This window comes from Pipistrellus kuhlii, unplaced genomic scaffold (assembly GCF_014108245.1).
Source record: "Pipistrellus kuhlii isolate mPipKuh1 unplaced genomic scaffold, mPipKuh1.p scaffold_m20_p_26, whole genome shotgun sequence".
Taxonomy (NCBI): domain Eukaryota; kingdom Metazoa; phylum Chordata; class Mammalia; order Chiroptera; family Vespertilionidae; genus Pipistrellus; species Pipistrellus kuhlii.
Genome location: NW_023425525.1, coordinates 898,597 through 917,049, shown reverse-complemented (window position 1 = coordinate 917,049; position 18,453 = coordinate 898,597). Strand labels below are relative to the sequence as shown.

Sequence of the window (18,453 nt, the reverse complement as noted above, 5' to 3'; positions counted from 1 at the left end):
CCACCCAGCACCGCCCAGCTCGGCCCCAGTGCCCCCAGCACGGCCCAGCACTGCCCAGCACCGCCCAGCTCGGCCCCAGCGCCCCCAGCTCCGCCAGCACCACCCCTCACACTGGCTGGCGGGGCTCCCTGGGGCACTGGCGAGTGCCCGGGGCTGTGGTCAGCGCCCGGGGGGCAGGGAGCCAGACCCGGGGCGTGGCTCCGCGGACAGGAGCCGGAGGCCCGGGAGGAGCAGTGCTGGAGCTGCGTCCGGCCGCACCGGGCGGAGGGCTCAGTGGGCGGCGCCTTGTCCAGCGGAGCAGCGGGCCCCCGGCCGGGTTCTCTGGCCGTGCTGAGCTCCGCGTGGTCCCCGCCGGCAGGGTGGGTGCAGGCCCGGCCTCCTCCGGGCCCCCGGCCGCCTCCTCCTTCCCTCTCAGCGTGTCCGTGGATGTCAGGGAGGACAGGGGGGCGGGGCGGGAACATCCCTGACGGGAGAGGATCACGCACGGCCGCCTCCCGCCCGCGCCCACCGCGGACGGAGCCACAGCCTGGGCGTGGGCCCTGGCCGGGACTGAACCCTGACCTCCTGGTTCCGGTCATCGCCCAGTCCCTGTGCCACGCCGGCGGGCGTGGGCCTGGCTGCCGACCGCCTCGGGGGCCGGGAGGCTGCCCATCCATCCTCCGTGGAGCTGCTCTTGTTGAGAAGCCGGCCCTGCGGGCGGAGGGAGCTCCCGTTTGTTCACGCGTGGCCGCCGCGTGGCCGGGGTCAGGGCGTGCGCTCCCGGCCCGATCGGCGGTGCCTTCTCCCGGAGGCCGTGGCCGGGCGCGGGGGCATCGAGGTGGCAGACACGTATGCACGGGGCGGGGGGGGAGCTCCGTGACTCGGCCGTGGCACTGCGGGCGCCGTGAGCGGGTCTGGTGGCGTGTGTGAGCGTGACTGGGACCGCGGGACAGCCTGTCCTTTCTTATTAATAAGCTTCCACATTAACCCGCCACGTGGCCACGTCCACGGCGGTGTCCACGGCAGCGCGTGGGCACGTGGCACCGATGCACGCGCACCGGTGTCTCTCACGGCTCTAACCGGCGTGCTCTCTGCTCTTCGCTGTGGCCTCGGGAGCATGGAGCACCCAGCTCTGGCTGGGTACGCTAGGCTGCTAACCAGGCACGGCAGGCTGCTAACCAGTCCTCAGTTACCCGCACGAGAAGCCCGGGGTCACACACCCGCGCACACGGAGCCGCACGGCGCCCCCGCTGGCTTTGTTTTATTAAACCGCCCGGCTGTCCGGGGAGGTCCGACCTCAGGCACGGCGTCCTCCGGGCTGATTTCCCTGAGTCGAGTTCACACGACTCAGTCATATAGAGAACATGGGATCCCGCCGCGCCCTCGCCAGCCCCGCAGCCCCCCGGCGCTGGCGGTGGGGTGAACAGGAGGGAGTATTTATACCGTGGGAAGGGGCACGTGACAGCCCGCGGCTCTGCCTGGCCAGCAGGGCCTGCGGTCCCTCTGAGTGCAGACACTGTCCACAGCCCGGAGGAGGCGGGCGGCCGGGCCGGTGATTGCCATGCCGCCCGTTAGCCCCACCGCGGACCAGCCTGAGGAGGCGCCGGGCACAGCCATGGGCATGTGGCTCCGTGTGCGCTGTGAGCCCCGGGCCGAGGCTGCATGTGCACACACGTGTGGACACGCATGACCACAGACATACCCCTGTGTAAGCACACTCTGGTTTGTCCCCACAGTTTACTGCTGCGCGTCATTCCCTAGCCACACCAAGCGCTTCTGACGCCGCCTCCGGAGCGCCCGCCGCGCCCTCCCGTCTGCCCGCACGGTGCCCGGAGCGGGCCGGGTGGGGCCAGGCTCACCTCCTGCAGGACTCACTTCCTGCGGGACTGGCACGCACCCAGCCGGGCGTGGCCTGCTGCTGCCCAGTGGAGGCCACGGCCTGAGTGTCCGTCCTCGGTGGTGGTGGTGGCGGTGGTGGCTGCTGACTGGCCCCTCGCTGAGCTGCACCTGTTTCTACGAGAGTCTGTTTTCCTTCAGTTCTGGCTCGTCCGTGTCTCTCTCCCTCTCTCTCTCGTTCGCTCCTTGGTTGCAGAATGTCTCCCCGGTTTTCCCTGAAACCAGGTTGTGCCCACAAAGCGGCCGGTGGGGCTCCGGGGGAAACGCTCTGTCCCCCGCCATAAACGCTGTGGGAACCCGCTCCTGGCTGTGCCTGTGTGTCCCGCACACCGGGCCGTCTCTGCGGTGCGTCCGGGCTCCCCGTGAGCCTCCGCCTCCGTGCAGCCGTTCCCGGAGAAAGAGGGAGGAGGGATCCTTCTCGCTCACTGCACGTCGAGCCTCGTCCCCGGGGCGGAGGGCTGATGGGCGGCCGGTGCCAGTGTCTGGCGCCAGCGTGGACAGCGCGTGGCCGGCCTGGGTTCCTCTGGGCGCCCCGTCTGACGGGCCCGTCCGGGGGCGCGTCCCAGGGGGAGGAGGTCCCGGCGGAGGCTGCTGTCCCGCCCTCTCAGCCAGGAAACCCGTGCGCCCGGGGAGAGGGCGGCCCCTCGGCCAGAGGCGGCCGGGCGGGAGCCTCGCTGTGGCCGCTCAGGCTGAGGATGGCGCTGTGCTGGCTCAGATCACCTGTGTCCGAGCAAAGGCCTCAGGATCAGAGGAGCCTGCGTGTTTCTCTCCTGTACACAGACGGCCAGAGTATGATGCTCTCTGAACTCACAGTAGCCTGGCCACTCAGCGTCTATCCTCCTGATAAAATAAAAGGCTAATACGCAAATTGTCCCCTCGACCAGGAGTTTGACCAGCAGGCAGGCCGGCCAACCACCCATGTCACCTCCCCCTGGCCAGGCTGGCCGGACCTTCATCCATGCACGAATTCATGCACCGAGCTGCTGATTTCATACATACACACACACACACACACACACACACACACACACAAAGCCCTGCTGCCTGATTACTATGCGTTCAGAGATCATCATAATCTGACCACTCAGTGTATATATACATAATCTATATAATTTAATCTCACCCCAAGATGTTTCCCATTGATTTCAGAGAGAGTGGAAGAGAGAGGGAGAGACAGAGAGACATCAATGTGAGAGAAACACACTGATTGGTCGCCTCTTGCACGTGCCAGGACCTGAGTCCGAAATGGAAAGGAGCCTGCAACTGAGGCACGTGTCTTGACTGGAATCAAACCTTCAGTCTGCAGGCCGACGTGCTAACCACGGAGCCACACTGGCCAGGGCTGACACACACACACACACACACACATACATACACATACATACATACATGTGTATGTGTATATGTATCATATGTGTGTGTGTGTGTGTGTGTGTGCGTGTGTACACCTTTTTAATGCCACTGCTCACACTAAGAAAAGGCACAGGTGTTTTCTCATGCGTGGACTGTCGTCTGGCGATGGTGGTGAGAACGTTAGGGATGACGATGGGAATCCCGCAGCGGACACCGAGTTAATAGTAAAGACGCACAGGCTGGCATGGCACAGCTAGAGCTTCCTACAACCACCCGCGGGCCGTGATGGTGGGAGAAGCACACACACCGGGAGGTTACAGAAGTGACAGGGACGCCGGCCCGGGAAGTGTACTTCTGTGTACACGCGTGGTCTCCGTGTTCACGTGTGTCCGTGTGCACCTGTGTGTGAGTGGGTGTGTTACCTCCTCCATCACCCAGCAAACACACACAGAGCAGGAGGGAACTGAGAACAGGTTGCTCTGTGGTTGCCATGGTGAAGTGACAACAAGCAAACTTCAAGGACGAAGGTGCCGGCTTCCCCAGGAGGCTCGGCCTCACCCGAGCTCCCAGCCCCGGCTCCGGCCCCAGCTCCGGTCCCGGCCCCGGCTCCAGCTCCACACAGCGACACCCTCCTTCTGTCGCCTGCCTCTGCATGCTCTGCACCTTCCTTCCTCCTCCTCAGGAAACCAGAAACGCTCACAGCCGGGGGGACGCTGAGTGAAGGTCCGCAGGTGCACACACACACACACACACACACACACAAGGCCCTGCTGCCTGGGGACCGTGCTGTCCCTGCCCAGTCCGTCCACCAGGGGGAGCCCTGACGTCCACCAGGGACCAGCATCCCCAGGAGGGAGGGCGCTCACAGCTGCTGAGCCCCCCCCCCAGGCTCAGGGCGAGGCCCTCTCCCCACCAAGCAGGGGGAAGGCGAGGCTGGGGGCGGGGGGCTGCGCTCTGAGGCCCACTCTGCCCCCTGACCGCAGAGCTGCCTCCCGGGCGGGGAGGAGGGAAAGGCCGGGGGCTGTGCCGCCCCAGCGCCTCCAGACCGGCCGCTGACACAGGTGAGCAGCCAGAGGGGACTTACGCCGGCTGCTGGTCCTCTCTGTGGTCGGTGGGCCAGCGCCTCCACGTGGGTCAGCCTCGGCCTTCCTGGTGCGGCTCTGCAGACGGGCGTGGGCCTGCAGCCCCCGGGGTCTGGGTGCGACTCCCACTCAAGGGCACACACCTGGGTTGCAGACCCCAACCCAGCCGGTCGGGGCAAGTGTGCAGGAGGCAGCTGATCAGTGTCTCCGTCTCCTGGATGTCTCCCTCTCCCTCTCCCTCTCCCTCCCCACTCCCTTCCACTCTCTCAGATTCAATAGGAGAAAACATCCTTGGGTGAGGCTTAACCAAAAACACACAGGTGCTGACCACCCGGAGGCTGCCGGGCGGGGAGGGGGCCCGGAGTTGGGGGGGGGGGGGGACGGGGACCCGCGCCAACGGGTCAGGATCAGCCCCAGGCCTGCCGCCCTGCAGAGCTCAGCCGCCAGCCCCCCAGCCCCCCAGCCCCGGCGTCCCTGTGCCTCGGGTCCTTGCCCTGGAGCAGGCGGCCTCCCTCACCACCTGTGGGTTCAAGGCAGCCCCGTGTGTGTGTGTGTGTGTGTGTGTGTGTGTGTGTGTGTGTGGGGGGGGGGCGGTTACTGTGAGAAAGGGGAGCTGGCTGGCGGGCCTCTGTGATCACCGCTCCTCCATGTGCGCACAGACAGATACAGCCCACAGCGTGGGCGCAGGCCCGCCCTGACCCGGACAGCTGAGCCGGAGGGTCCAGACCCTGCCCGGCCGCCACCCAGGCGCCGCCACCCAGGCGCCGCGGGGTCCCGGGCACAAGCCCCTGTGACCGGAGCCCCGATGGGCGACACCCCATGGAGAGTGCTCCTCTCAGGGCCTGGGCGCCCCGTCACAGGCAGGGCGGGTGAGGCACACGGAGCCCGCCAGCTGCAGGGGCTGCCCTCCCGGCCCTCCGTCCGTCCGTCCGTCCGTCCGAGGCTCGGCCGCCTCCTCAGAAGAGGGAGGTGGGTATCATCCGCGCCCTGCCCCCACCGCCCTCGAGGGAGAGTCTCCACCACAGCCAGGCGGGAGGGAGAAGGCCATGGGCACTCGCTGGGACGCGGCCTCTGCCTGGAGCCTGTGACCTCTGAACTCTGACCTGTGCTTCCTGTGAACGCTGGGGTCCTCAATACACCAGCCGCTCGCTCCGCCCCCTCCCATCCTTTCTGTCGTCTCTGCTCGTCCGCTGTCCGTGTCGCCTGGGGCCCCGCTGCTGAGAGCCCCTAGCCTGGCTCTTAGCCTCTGAGACCCTGACCCTGAGCCTGACCCTGAGCCTGAGCCACTGACCCTGAGCTGTGAGAGCCACTGAGCCTGACCCTGAGCCACTGAGCCGGACCCTGAGCCGTGGGAGCAGCTGAGTCTGACTCGGAGGGCGGGCGTGGGAGTGCGCACCGGCCTCGGCCTTTGTCCTTTCGGCATCTGGTCCTCCCTTGCAGGGATGGGTGTTCCACACAGCACCTCGGACCCCGTCCAGCCCAGCCCTCCCGGCCACCACAGGCCGGCTCGCCTAGACCTGCTATGGAAGTTGAAAATCTATGTCTACATTAAATCTTTCTTAAGAGGTATTTTTATTGACTTCAGAGAGAGGGAGAGACATCAGTGGTGAGGGAGAATCATGGATCGGCCGCCTCCCGCACGCCCCCAACTAGGGATGGAGGCACAACCTGGGCCTGTGCCCGACCGGAACTCAAACTGTGACCTCCTGGTTCACAGGTCGACGCTCAGCCACGGAGCCACCCGGCCGGGCTGTTTCCACATTAAATTTAAAAGCGACACCTCGGGCGCGGAGTGCGCCCGCCTGCCCTCTGACATGGCGTCAGCGTGAGCTTCCCCCGCCCGCCCGCCACTGACCGGGAGCGGGAGGAAGAGATGACTCACGCAGCTTAGCGTGTCTCCCCGTGGCCCGATGGCTGTGCCAGGGGCCATGGCATCCCCAGCGCGCCCCTCCCCCAGGGGCCACGGCGTCAGTCCCAGCCCCACCCGAGGCGCTGCCTCCTCCCTGGACGGGAAGGCCCTCCCCTCAGACGGGCGCCTGTGAGACCGGAGCTCCCGGCCACGGGCACAGCGTCACGCCCGTCAGGCCACACCACCGGCCCGGAGCCACTGCTGCAAGCTCACCACATCAGTTAGGTCTCTGTCTGTTCCGATTCTTTTTAAATATATTTTATTGATTTTTTTACAGAGAAGAAAGGAGAAGGATAGAGAGTTAGAAACATCGATGAGAGAGAATCATCGACCAGCTGCCTCCTGCACACCCTCAACTAGGGATGTGCCCACAACCAAGACACATGCCCTTGACCGGAATCAAACCCCGGATCCTTCAGTCCGCAGGCTGCGCACTATCCACTGAGCCAGACCTGCCAGAGCTGTTTGGATTTTTGTTTTTTAAATATATTTTATTGATTTTTTACAGATAAGAAGGGAGAGAGATAGAGAGTTAGAAACATTGATGAGAGAGAGTCATCGACCAACTGCCTCTTGCACACCCCCTACTGGGGATGTGCCCGCAACCAAGGTACATGCCCTTGACTGGAATTGAACCCGGGACCCTTCAGTCCCCAAGCCGACGCTCTATCCATTGAGCCAAACCAGTTTTGGCTGTTCGGATTTTTAAAACCCGGACTGCTTTAAAGAACCAGCTTCGCTTTAGCCCAGGGCTACGCTGGGCCCATGCCTTCACAGGCCACAGGTTTGGTTTGCACACGTGTGCCCACCGCCCCATGGGACCAAAATGGCAAAGGCTGGCTCCCAACGCCCTGATTTTCGAGGGGGATTTCCCTCTCGGTCCCACTCAGGCCCGTGGCTCCCCCACGCCGGTGTCTCTGGAGGGAGCTGTGTGTGTGTTCCCGCTGGGTCTGGTGGGCGGTGGGCGGTGCGGCGGCACAGGGGGCGGGGGTGTGGCTGACGTCCCTGTCCCCGCCCTGACCCCGCAGCGAGCCCGCCCCTGGGGCCCGGCGGCCCCTGCGTGGACGGGGCCCCGGCGCTGCCCGCGGAGGCCGAGGAGACGGTGTCGGTGAGCAGCTGCCTGGCGTCGGAGGACACGACGGAGGACTCGGGCGTGATGAGCTCGCCCTCGGACATCGTGTCCCTGGACTCCCAGCACGGCAGCACCAAGTCCCCGGACAAGTGGGCCACGGACCCCGAGGACGGCAGCGACCAGGACCTGGGGGCGCCCCCGGAGCCAGGCCCGCCCGGGAGCCCCGCGAGGGAGGGAGACGGCCCCAGGCACTGGCCCTCCCGGTAAGTGGGGGGGTGGATGGGGGAGGGAGGGCACCCCCAGTCTCAGGGGAGACGTCATTGCCCACAGGCACCCAGCAGAGGCTCCCACCCCAGGGCCCCTCCTGGTCCACAGCCACGTCTGCACCTCTCCACCCGGGCCTGTGTCCCTGACCGTGCAGAGCGATGTCTTGATAGTTTATGCCCATTTTAAACACTGTCTTACTTTATTTATTTTTTAAAATATATTTTATTGATTTTTTACAGAGAGGAAGGGAGAGGGTTAGAGAGCTAGAAACATCGATGAGAGAGAAACATCGGTCAGCTGCCTCTTGCATACCCCCTACTGGGGATGTGCCTGCAACCAATGTACCTGCCCTTGACCAGAATCGAACTTGGGACCTTTCAGTCCACAGGCCAATGCTCTATCCACTGAGCAAAACTGTTTTCAGCTAAACACTGTCTTTCTTTTAAATGAGATATATATATTAGAGGCCCATTGCGTGATATTTGTGCAAGAATAGGCTTTCCTTCCCCTGGCTTCGCTCCCGGCTGCCTGGGAGCTGGCAGGTCCTCCCTCGCTCCCGACAGGAGCACCACCTCCACCCCCTCTTTCCCCCTCACAGCAGGCATCCTGCCCGGCCAGTAGCTCCCCACCTGCACATGCAAATTAACCATCCATCTTTGTTGGGTTAATTTGCATACTCATTCCTGATTTGCTGTGGGCGTAGCGGAGGTACAGCCAATTTACATGTTTGTCTATTACTGAGATTATTGATATCAGGGAGGAAGGGAGAGGGAGAGAGAAACATCAATGATGGGAATTGTGGATTGGCTGCCTCCCAAATGCACCGCCCTAGGGATGGAGCCTGCAACCCAGGCATGTGTCCTGACCGGGAATCGAACCCTGACCTCCTGGTTCATAGGTCAGTGCTCAACCGCTGAGCCACACTGTCCAGGCAACACTGTCATCCTCTTAGTGTTCGTTTCCCCTCAGCTTCCTGTGGGCAAGGTTTGTCCAAGATGATACGTGGTCAGTGCATGTGCTTTCCCGTTTTTTAACGAATGGACATGTAGGTTGTTGAAGTTCCCATGCTGGACATAGTGAGCGAGGTGTATGTGGGTCTGTGTGCACTTAGGGGGTTTTCTAGAAGAGAAATGATTGGACTCCCAGAAAAACTCATTTTTAAACACATGTTTATTGACTTCAGAGAGGAAGGGAGGGAGGGAAAGACATAGAAACATCCATGATGAGAGAGAATCATGGATGGGCTGCCTCCTGCACACCCCTCACTGTGGATGAAGCCCACAGCCAGGGCCTGTGCCCTGACTGGGAATCGAACCGTGACCTCCTGGTTCATAGGCTGACGCTCAACCACTGAGCCACAGGGGCCAGGTTGCCCCTCATTCTTGTTAGCAAGGGAGCGGTGAGCCCCATTGGGACACCTACCCTGTGCCCCTGCCTCAGGGTGGGCAGCTCCCTCTCCGGGCAGATGCCAGGAAGGCACTGCCGTTGTCCTGTGCCTTCCTGGCGGCCGCCATGCCCTCTCGGTGCCCACGCTCCCGGCAGTCACGCCCTGGGTGAGAAATGCCACTGGTGATGTTTGCTCAGCGTGTGCGGCCCGGAATCTGAGCGTCTGGGCGGTGTTTGTTCTGTATTGTCTTGGACTTCAGCCAGAACAGGCCTCAATAAGAACGTGTCTGAGGGCCGGGTGTGGCGGGGCTGGAGCCCAGAGCCGGCGACTGCAGGGCCGCTTTGGGCCGAGACGAGCCGGGCGCGTCCAGCCGGCCGTCAGCTCTCCTGGACTCGAACCCGGGCCCTGCCGCTTGTGTGGGCAGCCGGCCAGGGACAGAGCTTCCCTCCCGCGCCTTCCCGGGAGAGAGGGGGAGGCCAGAGGAGCCCTGGGAGCAGTGGCCGTGGTGGGAGCGAGAGGCTCCGTCCCTCCCTGAGACTCCTGTTGGGAAGCCGAGGGGATCCGTTCCCGCCGAGTCCAGGGCGTAGGCCGCAGCCCGCGGGGCCCCGGGGAGAGCAGCGGCGGATCAAGTCCCCCAGGCCCGGGGCGAGGGGCCGGCGACCCTCCCCTCCCCCGGCCGTGGGCCCTGCCGCTTTGGAAAGAACCCATCGCTCACTGGAGGGCGAAGGCTACTTAAACGCTGCCCGCCTAGAAAAGGGTCCTGTCCCTCCGGCTGCTCCGAGTCAGGACGCTCACCGCGCTAAACCCGGCGGCTCCCGGCGGCCTCAGCGGCTCTCGCGGTGGCCGTGACCGGCGGGCTGTCCCCGGGCCCCGGCCTGTGCTGCCTTCGGTCAGCGCACCGTCGTGGGGCACAGACGCCAGCCCTGGAACTGCAGGGAGAGGGTTGGGGCGCCCACCCCCCACCCCCTGCAGGTGAAAACCCCAGGGTGCCTTTAACTCCCGGGTGCCGGCGGTCTCCGTGTCTGCAGGGCTGCTGCGGAGGAGGCCCTGGGGCGGGAGCTGGTCCTGCTGCCGCTGCCGTCGGCCTCCCGGCCTCACGGCTCCGTATTTCCCGGCGAAGGGCCGGACCACGGCCTGTGGGTGGCAGAGGCTGTCCCTCCGCCCCTGCCCGGCGTGCTCGCTAAGCCACCAAGAAGCATGCAAAGGGCCCCACTGGGCCACAGGTCCCCGCGCCGGCCAGAGCCCACGGCCTCACCCGGAGGGAGCCGCCCGGCTGTGTGGGAGTCCTCCCCCTGGCCGCCAGGTGGCCTGGCTCCTCACCCCCCTCCCTGGCAGGTGCCAGGTGAGGCAAGCACGGAGCAGTTGGCACAGACCCGGGCATGCCAGCGTGTCTGTGACGGCGGACTTTGGGCGGCGGGGTGGGTGGGAGCAGGTGCGGCCAGGGAGCTGCTGACAACACTCTGGGGCCACACCCACACGGCACCCCACGCCCACACGGCACCCCAGCCCACACGGCACCCGGCCCATCTGCGTCGGAGCAGCTCCGAGGACCGCAGGGCGCAGGGATGGGGCAGCGGCCGGGTTTGAACGGAGCTGGGTCCTCGGATGTTTCCAGAAAGGATGTGTGCGATGAGAGTGGAGAGGAACGCGGTGTCCTTCTCTGTGCTCCGCCCTAGAGCCGAGAGAGCCGCGGCGGCCCCCGAGGCTGATGGGGGCCTGGCCTTCGCCGGGCAGTGGGAGCGGACCCTGGCCGGCCTGGACGAGGACCTGGAAGGTGAGAGTGGCCTGTGCGGACAGGGGATCCCGGCACTGGCTCTGAGGCAGCCTCTGAGCCCACGGCGATTCCTCCACCAGGGGGCGCCCGGGAGGAGGGCCCTTCAGCCAGCAAAGGCTGGACTCTAGCCTCCTGCTGAGGCTCCTGGTCCAGACAGGGCCCCTCTGGGTGCTGGGGGGGGGGGGGGGGGGGGGGGAAGGCTGTGACTGGCCACCCAGGAAGTGCAGTGACCCTGACATGCCAGTGACTGCAGTCAGCAGGAGCCCGGAGCGATCGCTGGCGCGGCTCCCGGGCCGGTACCGGGGCGCGGTGTCCCGGCGCGGGGTCCCGGGCGCTCGCGCGGGGTCCCTGGGCGGGCTCCGGGGCGCGGGGGTACATGGGCGCGGGGGTCTTGGGCGCGGCTGGGTCCGTGCGCGGCTTGGGTCCCGGGGTCTGGGGTGCTGGGGCGGGCTCCGGGCGCGGGCTCCGGGCGCGGGGCTCCTGGGCGTGGTGTCCTGGGGCGTGGTTCAGGTCGTGGGGGGTTCACGGTCGCGGGCTGGGTCCCGGCTCGGGCGAGGGTCCCGGGCGCGTGGTTTCCGGGGCGCGGGCTCCGGGGGCGCGGGTTGCCGGGGTGCGGGGTGCGGGGGGTTCTTGCGGGCGCGGGGGGTAGGGGGCGCGGGGGTTCGGGGCGCGGGGGTCCCGTGGCGGGGGTGGTCCCGGGCGCGGGGGTGGGGGTCCGGGCGCGGGGTCCGGGGCGCGGGGTCCGGGGCGCTTGGGGTTCCTGCTGGGCGGGGGGGTACTGGGCGGGGGGTCCTGGGCGGGCTCTACGGGAGCGGGGTCCTCGGGCGCGGGGTCCGGGCGCGGGGTCCTGGGAGCGGGGTTCCTGGGCGGGGGTCGGGGTCTGGGCGAGGGTCCTGGGGGGGGTTGGGGTGCTGGGTGCTGGGGGGTGTCCTGGCGCGGGGTCCCGGGCGCGGGGTCCGGGGCGCGGGGTCCTGGGCGCGGGTGGTTCCTGGGCGCGGGGTTTCCGGGCGCGGGGTACTGGGCGGAGGCTCCCCGGGCGCGGGGTCCCGGGCGCGGGTCCTGGGCGCGGGTCCCGGGCCGCGGGTCTCCGGGCCGCGGGGTCCTGGGGCGCGGGGTCCCGGGCGGGGCTCCGGCGCGGGGTCCCGGGCGGGCTTCCGGCGCGGGGTCCCTGGGCGCGGGTCCTGGGCGGTCGGGGTCCTGGGCGCGGGGTCCTGGCGCGGGGTCCCGGGCCAGGGGTGTCCCTGGGTGGGCTCCGGGCGGGCTCCGGGCGCGGGGTTGGTTCCTGGGCGGGCTCCGGGGCGGGTCCTGGGCGCGGGGTCCTGGGCAGCGGGGTCCTGGGCGGGCTCCGGGCGGGTGCGGGTCTGGCGCGGGGTCCTGGGCGCGGGGTCCTCGGCGGGCTCCGGGCGCGGGGTCCTGCGCGGGGTCCGGGCGCGGGTCCCGGCGGGCCTCTGGGCGCGGGGTCCCGGGCGGGGGCTCCGGGCCGGGGTCCTGGGCGGGCCTCGCGGGCGCCGGGGTACCTGGGGCGCGGGGGCCTCCTGGGCGCGGGTCCTCGCGGGCGTTCTCCGGGCGCGGGGTCCTGGGCGCGGGGTCCTGGGCCGGTCCTGGCTCGGGGTCCCTGGGCGCGGGGTCCTGGGCGGGGGGTCTGGGCGGGCTCCGGGCGCGGGGTCCTGGGCGGGGTCCTGGGGCGGGGGTTCCTGGGCGCGGGCGGGTCCTGGGCGGGCTCCGGGGCGGGGTCCTGGGCGGGGTCCGGGCGCGGGCTCCGGGCGCGGGGTCCCGGGCGGGCTCCGGGCGCGGGGTCCTGGGCGGGCTCCGGGCGCGGGGGAGCGGTGGTGACCCTGTGCCCGCTCCTGCAGGCATGGACGACAGCTATGAGACGGACAGCAGCTCCGTCACCGGCTCCCTCGGCAGCGCGTCCGGCCGCCGCCTGCGGGGCGCCCTCCCGGCCGGGGAGGCGGACCCCATCCCCGTGACCTTCATCGGGGAGGTCCTGGACGACCCCGAGGACCCGGGCCCGTCCTCCAACCGGAACAGCAACGCCGGGTCCTTCGACCGGGGTAGCGTGGTCGGCCGGGGGGCCTGCCCGCCGCCCGCCCCGGGGGAGGCCCCGCCGCGGGGCCCCCGGCCCGAGGGGCCCCCCGCCCCCGCCGCCCCCCGGGACCTGCGGAAGGAGGTCCGCGCGGCCTCTCCCGACCCCCGGAAAGAGGTGAACCCCGAGAGGGCGGAGCCCCCCGGGCAGGACCGCGGCGCCCAGGAGCCGGGGCCGGGGCCGGGGCCGGGGCCTTGGAGGGACGCCGAGGACAGGAGGGGCGTCCCGGCGCCCCCGTCCTGGTTCCAGCGGGGCCAGCACCCGGGCGGGAGCTTCGGGCTCAAGCACGGCCTCACCACGTACAAGATCGTGCCCCCGAGGTCCGACCGGCGCTGCTACGACCGCGGCGTGTCGCTGTCCACGGGCGCCATCGCCATCGACGAGCTGGGCAACCTGGTGGCTCCCCCCGGCGGCAGGGGCCGGACCGCGGCCGTGGCTCCTCAGAAGGACACGCAGCCGCCGGGCCACGGGCGGGCGCTGCCCGGGCCCGGCTCCCCCTCCACGGAGGAGCTCCCGGGCCGGCCCCCGGCCACCCCAGCCACGGCCACGGCCACGGCCACGGCCACGGTGCAGCGCCCAGCGGGCGACCTCAGGGCGGAGCCCGGGCCCCCGGCGCCCGCGGGGACGTCACCCCAGCAGCCGGCTGCCGGCCAAGGCCAAGGCCAAGGAGAGGGGCCGTGTCCCCAGCCCGGGGCCCGCCCGGCGCCGCCGGCCGCCGCTGGTCCCACGAAGGTCCTGTTCCTCAAGCCGCAGCGGAGGACGTCCAGCCAGTACGTGGCCTCGGCCATCGCCAAGCGCATGGCGCCCCCCAGAGCCCAGGCCAGTGCGCCGGGCAGGCCGGGCGGAGCCAGGAAGCCCTGGGAGGACGGACCGCCTCGCGCCCGGAGAGACGCCGCGGCCCCCGGCCCGCGCCCGGGGCCACATGCGTGCACAGAGGAGACGGAGGCCGGCGGGGGAGGGGGAGAGCTGGCAGAGCGGGCAGAGCCGGCAGAGCCGGCAGAGCCGGCGGCCGGAGCCCGGCCCCGGGGCCTGGGGATCAGCCCTCCCGGGGGGCCGTCCGCTCAGGACTGTGCTGCGGGCGCCCCCCGGGGGCCCGCCGTGCCCTTTGCCACCGCCGCCCGGAGGAACCCCGGGCCCGTGGGACCCGGCTGTGGTTCCGGTGGAAACCAGAACACCAGCTGCGCCTGGGCCCGCACCGGCCCGCCGGACGGCACCAGGAGCCCCCCGCCCTGCCCGGGGCGCGACCCGGCCCCCGGCTGGGCCCTGGCGAACGGCTCCCGGTGGGCCCCCGAGCACAGCGAGCCCCCCGCCTCCCCGAGGGCCGCCGGTGACAGCCCCCCCGAGGCCAGCCCCCCGGCCGAGCTGGAGGGGCGGCCCGGGGTGCTGTGCACGGAGATCCGGGGGGACGACCCCCCGTCCCCCAGCATCTTCGGGCCCAAGAAGAGGTTCCGGCCTGTGGTCCAGCGGCCGGCGCCCAAGGACACCTCCCTGCACAGCGCCCTCATGGAGGCCATCCACTCGGCCGGCGGCCGGGACCGGCTGCGCAAGGTGGGTGGCGGGCTGGGGGCACGGCCTCCCCTCTCCCTTTGGTCCTCTTTCCTCCCTCCCCCATGGGTCTCCCTCCTCCCCCCTCCCCCGTGGGTCTCCCTCCTCCCCCCTCCCCCGTGGTCCTCCTCCCTCCCCCATGGGCCTCCCTCCTCCCCCCTCCCCCGTGGTCCTCCCTCCCTCTTCCTCTGTGCCTCCTCCCTACCCCCCCTGTGTGCCTCCCTCCTCCCTCCTCCCCTGTGGGCCTCCCTCCTCTCTCACCTCTAGGCCTCCCTCCTCCCCCTCCCCTGAGGCTTGGTGCAGGGGGAGAGAGGGGATAGGAACAAGGGGTCGGAGAGTAGCTGACAGAACCACTGAAGACAGAGCGGATGGTGGGGCTTGTCTGCACCCCTTCAGGCCCCCGACCCCCCGGGGGAGACGCCGAGAGCCGGGCCTGGGGCAGGGCGGTGACACAGCTGCTCCTGGACAGCAGAGGGCGTAGGTGGGCAGTCTGGCCGGCCGCTCCTGCCGGAAGCTCCTCACCATCAGGAGAGCACTTTGCCTCGGCCGGTGGCACAGTGGTTAGAGCTTCAGCCTGCACACCAGGGTGCGCGGGTTTGTCCCCGGCCCCGGTGGGGGCGTGTGCAGGAGGCAGCCCATCATGTGTCTCAGACGCATCAGTGTTCTTTTCCCTCCCTCCCCCCAACCCCCGTCCCTTCAACTCTGCCTAAAATCAGAGGCCAGTGTCCGCAGGTGAGAGTTAAAAAGCACAACAGGAACAGGTTTAGGGCACATCTCCCTCACCCCCCACCTGTGGGCCCTCAGCCAGGCGGGTAACCCTCAGGCCTCCCGCCCTCCCCTGCCGCTCCATACACGGTCCTCCCGGGTCCGAAGTGAGTATGGAGCCCAGGAGGTCACCCCTGAGGCTGCCGAGCCAGGGGAGCGCCAAGCGTCTCCTCCAGCCTTAGAGGGGAAACTGAGGCAGGCGCGTCTGGGGACCTGGCCCAGGTCCCACTGCGCTGGTGGGACCCGGGACTCGGGCGGCAGTGACCAGAGGGGCCCCCAGGGCACGGCGGTCATGTTCAGACCAGGCCCGTGCTGATGGCATGGGCATAGAAGGCGGGGAGCCCTGCCCCCTGCAGGCAGGGTGGGGGGACGCAGGCTGCCCCCTGCAGGCGAGGCGGGGGGACGCGGGCTGCCCCCTGCAGGCGGGGCGGAGGGACGCGGGCTGCCCCCTGCAGGCGGGGCGGGGGAGCGCGGGCTGCCCCCTGCAGGCGGGGCGGGGGAACGCGGGCTGCCCCCTGCAGGCGGGGCGGAGGGACGTGGGCTGCCCCCTGCAGGCGGGGCGGGGGAACGCGGGCTGCCCCCTGCAGGTGGGGCGGGGGAACGCGGGCTGCCCCCTGCAGGCGGGGCGGAGGGACGTGGGGAGCTCTGCCCCCTGCAGGCGGGGCGGAGGGACCCGGGCTGGCCCCCTGCAGGCAGAGCGGGGGAACGCGGGCTGCCCCCTGCAGGCGGGGCGGAGGGACGTGGGCTGCCCCCTGCAGGCGGGGCGGGGGAACGCGGGCTGCCCCCTGCAGGCGGGGCGGGGGAACGCGGGCTGCCCCCTGCAGGCGGGGCGGAGGGACGTGGGGAGCTCTGCCCCCTGCAGGCGGGGCGGAGGGACCCGGGCTGCCCCCTGCAGGCAGAGCGGGGGAACGCGGGCTGCCCCCTGCAGGCGGGGCGGAGGGACGTGGGCTGCCCCCTGCAGGCGGGGCGGAGGGACGCGGGCTGCCCCCTGCAGGCGGGGCGGGGGAGCTCGGGCTGCCCCGGCCGCCCCTACCCCGTCTCCCGCCTGACGTGTGCTGCGCTGATGTTCCAGACGCCGGAGCCCAGGCTGGAGGAGGGGCCCAAGAAGCCGTCCTACGTGGAGGCGGAGAGCGAGCACTCGGCCCTGCTGGCGGCCATCCGGGGCCACCGCGGCGCCTGCAGCCTGCGCAAGGTGAGGCCGCCGCCCGGCGTGGCTCCCGGCGTGGCTCCCGGCGGCACGGGGCCCGGTGGGGCCGCCCGTGAAGGCAACACCGGGCTTTCCCATGTGGACGCCCCGCCGGACCAGCCGAGGGCGGTCCCTGCAGGGGAGGCGTTTCCCAGGTCCCTGGAGGGGCCTCCTGGTTCCAGGGCCTCCCCCGAGGCAGCCCCTCGGCTGGTCTGACCAGCCCTGGGCCAGCGGGGACCTGAGTTCCAGGACCCACAGCCAGCACCCAGGCAGTGAGACAGGTCCTCCCGGCACCGGGTCCCGTTGGCACCGGCGGCCCCGGGCCTGGCCCTGCCAGACAGACGGGCAGGCAGACAGACAGACGGTCTCCGTGGGCCAGCGGGGCTCCGGTGGGGAAGACCCAGCGCGCCGCCCCGGAAGGACCCGGCACGCGCCCTCTCGCCGTCTCCCCGCAGGTGGCGTCCTGTGCCTCCGAGGAGCTCCGGGGCTTCCGCGAGGCGGCCACGGCCACGGCCACGGCCACGGCCACGGCCACGGCGCCCGTCAGAGCCCCCGGCAGCCAGCCCGCCCCCGCCCCCGCCCCGCCGCCCCCGCCCGCTCCGGCTGCCCCGGCTGCTCCGCCCACCGCCAGGACCGCGCCCAGGGCCGGCGCCGGCGCCCTCGGCTCCCCGGTGGACGCCAGGCAGGCCTTGATGGACGCCATCCGCTCGGGCACCGGGGCGGCCAGGCTGAGGAAGGTGATGTGGGCTGTGTGAGCCGGGCGGGGTATGGGCAGGGGAGGGGGTCTGCCCCAGGGCGTGAGCGGGTGTGAAAGGGCAGAGGCTGCGGGGCTGACCCCGGGCCACCGTGCAGGTGCCAACGGGAGTACCACGTGGGCCCAAAGCTGGGAAACACGCGTGGACGTGTCTTTGAAGAGCACATGAGCGCCATCTGCAAAGAGCAGGCTCCGTGCATTCTCCTTCAAACTCTAGACATGCCCATTGGTCAGACGCCTTAGCACACCCCAGGCGCATCCCGCCAGCACTTGTCCTTGGTTGACTTGTTGACGGTAGCCATTCTGACAGGTGTGAGGTGGGACGCATTGTCGTTCTGATTGCATCTCTCGGATGACCGCTGGCTTTGAGCAGCGTTTCACGTGTCTCTGGGCCTCTGTGTGTCCTCTCTGGAGGAGGGTCTGTTTGGGTCCTGTGCCCGTTTTTCAGCTGGATCGTGTGTCTTCCTCTGGTTCAGTGGTGTGAGTTCCTTACAGGTTTTGGAGATTAACCATTTACCGGATGTGTCATTGCCACCCACGTACTCCGCCTTTGCCCCCAGAATTCTGCAAATCCCTGTGTGCTGCCGGGGCCACGCCCACACGGCCTAGCCAAGAGGGCCTGAGCTCCCAATGGCAGTGCAGCCAGGGGTCCCAGGGGGAGGGGGAGGGGTGAGGACCCTCGGGTGCGCTGTCGAGGGGCGGGGTGTGCAGACACATCACCTCGCCTTGGCCCTGCGTGCCCCGGCGAGGCCCCGGAGGCGTGTGAGCGCGTGTGGGTGTCTGCGTGTCCTCCTCACGCCGTGAGAGACGGGGATGCGCGTGGAGTCAGTCAGCGAGTGGACGAGCACCCTGGGGAGACGGGCCTGCCCGCTCCTGGGTGCCGGACGCCGGCCCCTGGCGCCTGCGGCCTGGGTGACGGTCTCTCTCCCTGCAGGTGCCCTTGCTCGTGTGAGCCGGCCGCGCACCCGCACCGGGACCCGGGCAGAGGCCCAGCAGCCACGCGCGAGGGGCCGGGACGCTCCTGCCGCCCGCCCGCCGGCTCCCCGGGAGGGCGCGGCCCATGGGCGCCCGTGCCAAGGAGATGCACCGTCTGCCTCTGAGTGTTCTCGTTGCCAATAAACGCTCCCCGTGGGCAGGTGCTGGGAGCCCTCCCGACACGTGATTACCGCGTCAACGGCGCTGGGAGCATCACGCCGGCTGCTCAGGGCTTTCCCCGCGCACCGGCCACGGCCACGGCCACGGCCACGGCCACGGCGCCCGTCAGAGCCTCCCGCCGCTGAACGCCGGCTCCCGGGTCTGGGAGAGGAAGCTCCTGTCTGAGGCCTCCCCCAGGTGCGGACCTCACGGAGGGCGGCCGGCCGCCAAGGTCCAAACACCGAGACGCCCGGAGAGCCAGGT

The 18,453-nt window shown here is 69.5% G+C and overlaps 2 protein-coding genes across 3 annotated transcripts in view; both read left to right on the top strand.

Moving 5' to 3' along the window:
* LOC118727766 (protein cordon-bleu) overlaps positions 1 to 12,829 on the top strand; it is a 66,988-nt gene extending 54,159 nt beyond the window's left edge. The window contains exons 10-11 of one of the 2 annotated variants that reach the window (XM_045587183.1): positions 10,622 to 10,719; positions 12,573 to 12,829. In XM_045587183.1, coding sequence (XP_045443139.1) covers positions 10,622 to 10,719; positions 12,573 to 12,689 — 215 coding nt within the window. In that variant the 3' untranslated portion in view covers positions 12,690 to 12,829. Of the gene's footprint in view, positions 1 to 1,715; positions 1,829 to 10,621; positions 10,720 to 12,572 lie in introns of those variants that run through there. The other variant, XM_045587184.1, reaches the window with a different exon arrangement.
* A 30-nt stretch (positions 12,830 to 12,859) lies between these two features.
* Positions 12,860 to 18,193, top strand: LOC123653013 (protein cordon-bleu-like; the record flags this gene model as incomplete). The annotated part of the gene is made up of 4 exons (XM_045587164.1): positions 12,860 to 14,353; positions 16,188 to 16,307; positions 16,757 to 17,038; positions 17,990 to 18,193. Coding segments are annotated over 4 exons (1,914 nt in total), but the record flags the coding sequence as incomplete, so codon positions are not given.
* Between the last annotated feature and the right edge of the window lie 260 nt (positions 18,194 to 18,453).